Here is a 6,411-nt window from a genome sequence, read left to right as displayed (position 1 = left end):
CCTAAGTTCTAACAGGAGACCCCTCACCATAAGTACAGCAGACGCCAGAAATACAGCAGACAGGACCATGCTGAACAGCTTTCCTGTGTGCTACTGTTTTACCCGCCCATATTAGTCTTGTATCACTTGCAGATTTCTCTCTTGAGTTCCAACTTTGAAACTTTTAGCTGTCAGAGGAAAGCGAGTTTTCCTTGACACTCCTGTAAAAAGCTGTTTCTGGAAGTCATCAGGGGAGTGGAAAAGTCTGAGTTTCAGTTTTCCCCTTTGCCCTGGCACATATCACCTGCAAAGGACATGAACATGCCTGTGAGTCTTCCACAGAATCACAGGAAGGCTGAATTTGGAAGGCACCTCAGGAGGTCATCTGGTCCAAGCCCCCTGCTCAAGGCGGGCCACCTAGGGCCAGTTGCGCAGGACCATGTCCAGTCAGCTTTTGAGTATCTCCAAGCATGGAGACTCCACAACGTCTTTGGGGAACCTGTGCCAGTGCTTGGTCCTCCTGACAGTGAAAAAGTGTTTCCTGATGTTCAGATGGATCCCTCTGTGTTTGTGCGCATTGCCTCTTGACCTGTCATTGATCGCCACTGAGAAGAGCTTGGCCCTGCCTTCCCTGCGCCCTCCCTTCATACGTTTCTATATATTGATGAGATGCCCCCCGAGCCTTCTGTTCTCCAGGGTAAAGAAGTCCCAGCTCTGTCAGCTTTTCCTCATGTAAGAGGTGCTCCACTCCCATTAGCACCTTCTTGGCCTTCACTGGCCTCTCTCCTTAATGCCCAAGTCTCTGTTGTACTGGGGAGCCAAGAAGCGGAGCCAGTACTCCAGGTGTGACCTCTCCAGTGCTGACTAGAGGGGAAGGATCACCTCCCTGACCTGCTGGCAATGCTTTGTCTAAGGCAGTCCAGGATTCCATTAACCTTCTTTGCTACCAGGGCAAATTTCTGGTCAAGCTGTTGTCCAGCAGAAGCCTTGGGTCCTTTTCTGAGCATGTGCTTTCCCTCTGAGCAGCCCCCAGCCTGCCGTGGGGCAGGGGGTTGTTCCTCCCCAGGTGCAGGACTTTGCTCTTCCCCGTGTTGAACTGCAGGAGGTTCCTGCCAGCCCACTTCTGCAGCCTGCCGCGGTCCCCCTGATGGCAGCAGAGCCCTCTGTGTGTCTTGTCCCCGCGGGCAGGGGATGGGAGTGAGGCCAGGGCGGGCTGGGGGTGCGGGGCACGGGGAGGGTCCTGCGAGGGGACGCTGCGGGCGACAGCCGGTCCCTGGGGCTGGGCCCGGGGCCGGGCTGGGGCTGGGGCCGCCCCAGCTGCGATCGGCAGGGCGACAGGGCGAGACAGCGCCGGAGCCGCGCTGGGAGCGCCGGGCCAGGAGCCTTCGTCTGCCGGGGCGCCGCGCTCCCCCGTTGCCTCCGGCCCTGCCCCGCGTCCCTCCCCGCGCCCCCCTTCTCCTCCCCCGCAGGGGCCGCGGCACCGGGGGGCCGGGCCGGGCCGGGCCGGGCCGGGGCGGGCGCGTCGGGGGCGGGCAGAGGCGTCGGCGCTGCCCCGGCGAGGGGCCGAGCCGGCGGGGCGGGCAGGAGCGGGCCCGAGCGCGGCTCCGCTCGGCTCCTCTGCGGGTCCCTGCGGGCCCTTCGGCCCCGGCCGCCCCGGCGCGGCAGGGCACGATGGCGCCCGGGCTGGGGCCGTGGCTCCTGGCCTTGTCCTTGGCCGCGGGGCCGGCAGGTGAGAGCCGGGCGGGGAGGGCAGCGAGGCCGGGGCTGGGCCCGGGGCTGGGGCTGCCCGCGGGCGGCCCTGCCCGGCCCGGGGCCCCGGGGCGCCGGGGCTGCGGCTGCTCCCGCGCCGGGCGCGCTGTCGCCGGGCGCTCGGCTTCCTTCGCGGGGCAGCGGGGAGCGGGGGGCGAGGGAGAGGGAGAGGGGGCGGGAGAGGGACGGGGGCGAGGGCGGCGGGGGCGGGAGGCCTTCGGGGCGCGGGCCGGGCCGGAGCGCCGGGAGCAGGCGCGGCTCAGCCCGCGGAGGGCAGGCGGGGCATTGGCCCGGGCGCGGGGCTTTGCCGGGAGAGAGGGGGGCGGCGGCGGTGGCTGTGCCGGGGCGGGGGGCGCCGGGGCGGCGGGGGAACGGCCTCGGGCCGCGGGCGCGCCCTGCCCGGCTGCCTGCGCTCTCCGTCCGCAGGGGTGTGGGCGCAGCGGAGCCTGGTGGAGGCCGGCGGAGGGCTGCGAGCGCCGGGGGACTCCGTGCTCCTCTCCTGCCGGGCGTCCGGCTTCGACTTCGGGGTTTATCCCTTTCTGTGGTACCGTCAGGCAGGCGGTGGCAGACTCGAGTGGGTGTCCTACATCCGCTTTGATGCCTCAGTCATTGAATACGAGCAGTCAGTGGAGGGTCGAGCCACGGTTTCTCGGGACGATTCCCGGTCCGAGTCATCTCTGTCCCTGCGTGCCCTGCACCCCCGGGACTCTGCCCGCTACTTCTGTGCTCTTCCCACGGAGGCAGGAAATCCAGCTGAGCTTTAACACAAACCTGCTGGGGCCCAGCACAGGGTGAGCGAGGTGCTGGGCAGGAGAGTGCTGGGGCAGGGGGGCTCAGAGCTGTTCCTAGGCAGTGAGGGGCCATCACTGTGCACCACAGGAGTTCCTGGCCTTTCCTGCACACTGCAGGAATTTCAATTTATGGCCAATGAAAATAGAGTTGAATGGTGAGAATGAAAAAAAACCCCAACCCTACAGAAACCTTCCTCCCTTTCTGCCCTCCTTTCCAGGCTCAACTTCACTCCTTCATTCCCTTCCGCTCCCCGAGAAGCACAGGGTCCAATGTGAAATGGAGTTTGGTGTCTGTTCATAACATTTCATGTGCATTGCTCCAGCTGGATGTGCATAAATCTATGGGGTCCGGTGGGATTCATCCCAGGGTACTGAAAGAGCTGGCTGATGTTATCCCAGGACGTCTCTCCATTCTTTTTCAATGGTCTTGGGAGTCTGGAGGGGTGCCAGACGACTGGAAGCTGGCAGATATTATCCCAATTTTCAAGAAGGGAAAGAAGGAAGGCCCTGGTAATTACAGGCCTGTGAGTCTCACTTCAGTGCCTGGTAAAATTATGGAGAAGGTTATTCTGGGAGTTATTGAAAAAGCGCTTGAGAGACAACGCAGTCATTGGTCATAGCCAGCATGGGTCCTTGAGGGGAAAGTCCTGCTTAACTAACTTAATGTCCTGTTATGACAAGGCCACCCATCTAGTTGACCAAGGGAAGCTGGTAGATGTGGGGTTTTGTTGAATGTTAGCAAAGCTTTTGATGCTGTCTCTCAGAGGGTGCTTCTGGACAAAATGCCTAGCACACAGCTAGGCAAGTCCATAATACGTTGGGTGAACAACTGGGTGACGGGTTGGGATCAAAGAGTTGTAGTCAGTGGGGTTCCAGCAGGCTGGTGGGCAGTCACCAGCGGGGTTCCCCCAGGCTCAATTTTAGAGCCAGTGCTCTTTAATGTTTTTATAAATGATCTGGATGCAGGACTCGAATGTACATTAAATAAGTTTGCCGACGATACTAAACTAGGAGGAGCTGTGGACTCCCTCAAGGGCAGAGAGGCCTTACAGAGAGATCTGGATAGACTGGAGAGCTGGGCAGTCACCAACCCTATGAAATGTAACAAGAGCGAGTGGCGGATTCTCCACCTGGGATGTGGTAATCCTGGTTATACGCACAAATTGGGGAACGAGAGGCTGGAGAGCAGCCGTGCGGAAAGAGATGTGGGGGTTTGGGTTGATGGCAAGTTGAATATGAGTCAAGAGTGTGCCCTGGCAGCCAAAAGAGCCAACCGTGTCCTGGGGTGCATCAAGCACAGCATAGCTCACCGGTCGAGGGAGGTGATTGTCCCACTCTGCAGTGCACTGGTGCGGCCCCACCTCGAGTACTGTGTGCAGTTTTGGGCACCTCAATAGAAGAAGGACATCAAACTATTAGAGTGTGTCCAGAGGAGGGTGACCAAGATGGTGAAAGGCCTCAAGGGCAAGATTAGGAGGAGCGGCTGAGGTCACTGGGCTTGTTCAGCTTGGAGAAGAGAAGGCTGAGGGGTGACCTCATCGCAGTCTACAGCTTCCTCAAGGGGGGCAGCGGAGGGGGAGGTGCTGATCTCCTCTTTCTGGTGACCAGCGATAGGACACAAGGAAATGGAATGAAGCTGCGTCAGGGGAAGTTTGGATTGGACATTAGGAAAAGGTTCTTCCCTGTGAGGGTGGTCGGTCACTGGGGTCCTCAGGGGAGTGGCCAGGGCACCAAGGCTGTCAAAGTTCCAGGAGCATCTGGACGATGCTTTTAGTCATAGGGTTCAGTTTTAGGTAGTCCTGCAAGGAGCAGGGAGTTGGACTCAATGATCCTTATGGGTCCCTTCCAACTTGAGACATTGTATGATTCTATGATTCCATGATTGTATGGTCCTATTAATGGTACTATTCTCTCAATATGTAATGGTTCTGTTGTGGTCCCACGAGGTCACTGTGTGTAATATGTGTGAAGTCCCACTATCTCTAGATGAACGTTACTCTGCGGTTCATGGACAGCTGGTAGACTGCAAGAGTAGTTTTCCCATTTCGTGGGATGTTACTGCATCCGGTGGGGCTTTTAAGGGACATGTCTTCTGATGTGCAGAGGACAAAAGAGGCTGAGGGTGTCCATGGGATATCCGTGGCAGTTTACGCAAAGACACCCATATAGCCACGGCCCATTCCCAACATTCTTCAATGTCGACGGTATAAGTAGATGTAGAAGGGTCTACCCATGGAATAATTAATGCATGCGCCCACAGTCTTCTTGCCAGTGTCACCCGGAGGACAATTGCTCACCCGTACTGTGTGTCCACGGAGCCCTATCAGTCCCTTGGACTCCCGGTGTTGCAGCTGTGTTGGCGGAAAGCCTTGGCCTAGCAGGGCTGTTTTTTTCCAAATGCTGGAGGTACGGGGCAGTTGTGACTTTGACAATTTGGCCGTTCTTGCTTCATAGCAGCCAGTTGCCTCCTTTGATGTAAGGAGGTTTGTGCACTATTATGTGGGCCACGTGCTCTGGCAGGCGCCCCTGCCAGCCCCGCATCCCGTGGTCTGCACGCTGGCCATTGCTGCTAAGGCAGCTGCTTGCAGTCTGACAGCTGCAGGTGCCAATGTCTGGATTTGCTTTGCAGCCAACAAAATCAGAGTAGGATAATAAGAAATAAGGACAAATCTAAAACCACCTTGCCTTTCCCCTTTCCTTCTTCCCGGGCTCAACTTCACTCCCGACTTCTCTGCCTTCCTCCTCCCGAGTGGCAGAGGGGGACGGGGAATGGGAGTTGCAGTCAGTTTATAACACTTCGCCTCTGCCGCCCCTTCCTCCTCATGCTCTTTGCCTGTTCCAGCGTGGGCTCCCACCCATGGGGCACAGTTCTTTATGAACTTCTCCAGTGTGGATCCTTCTCGTGGGCTGCAGTTCTTCACAAAATCCCCCAGCATGGGTCCTTTGCACGGGGTGCAGTCCTTCAGGAAGAGACTGCTCCAGCATGAGTCCCCTGCGGAGCACCGGTCCCGCTAGAAAGCCTTTTCCAGTGTGGGCTCGTCTCTCCACGGGACCATGGTTCCTGTCAGGAGCCTGCTCCAGCGTGAGCTCTCCACAGGGTGACAGCTTGCTTCAGGTCACATCCCCTTGGTCCGGCGTGGGGTCCTCCTTGGGCTGTAGGTTCGTATCTGCTCCACCGTGGACCTCCGTGGGCTGCAGACGAACAACCTGCATCACCGTGGTCTTTAACAGGGGCAGCAGGGGAATCTCTGTTGTGGCTCCTGGAGCACCTCCTCCCCCTCCTTCCTCACTGACAGTCAGCATGGCTCTGTGAAGTGGAAATGGTCCTTAACCAAATTTAAAGCCCTCTACAATAAGACAACGGGTCTTGGTGGATGAGGAAAGAGTGGATGTTGTGTATTCTGAATTGAGTTACGCGCTCAGCCCGGACTTCCCACTGCGCTGGAAACACTGTAGACAAAGCCACTCATGATGGACTAGATAAGTGCTGAGTGACATGGGCTGTGAAAGGGTACATCTTGCTTGCTCCAGCCTTTCCCCCTGGACTCTGGGACCTGGGATTCCTGAAGGACCGTTTTGTTTGTAAAGACTGAGGCGAATAAGACATTCAGTACCTCAGCCCTTTTCCATGTCCTGTGTCACCACGTCCCCTATCCCATTCAGCAGTGGGCCCGCGTTTTCCCTAGCCTTGCTTATCCGTGCAGGCTCCTGGCATTTTTACCTGACTCCTTGCTCATTGGGATGGGCTGCTCTTGAGCTCAGCACTGGTGAGACTGTGGACTACTGCATCCAGAGGAGAAAATCCTGTGGGTAGATTTGTCAGCGTGTGTAAATACCTGAGGCTGTGTAGTCTCCATTCTTGGAGATATTCAAAACTGAAGAGGACAAGGTT

The 6,411-nt window shown here is 57.9% G+C and overlaps 1 gene segment (V, D, J or C); it reads left to right on the top strand.

The window, feature by feature from the left end:
* The first annotated feature begins 648 nt into the window (after positions 1-648).
* LOC142091758 (immunoglobulin heavy variable 3-48-like) lies at positions 649-2,492 on the top strand. The segment is given in 2 exon segments: positions 649-676; positions 2,155-2,492. Coding segments are annotated over 2 exon segments (366 nt in total).
* The last annotated feature ends 3,919 nt before the right edge of the window (positions 2,493-6,411 follow it).

Source organism: Calonectris borealis, chromosome 22 (assembly GCF_964195595.1).
Source record: "Calonectris borealis chromosome 22, bCalBor7.hap1.2, whole genome shotgun sequence".
Taxonomy (NCBI): Eukaryota; Metazoa; Chordata; class Aves; order Procellariiformes; family Procellariidae; genus Calonectris; species Calonectris borealis.
The sequence above is the reverse complement of the archived record's forward strand: the minus strand, read 5'-3'. Positions and strand labels throughout refer to the sequence as shown.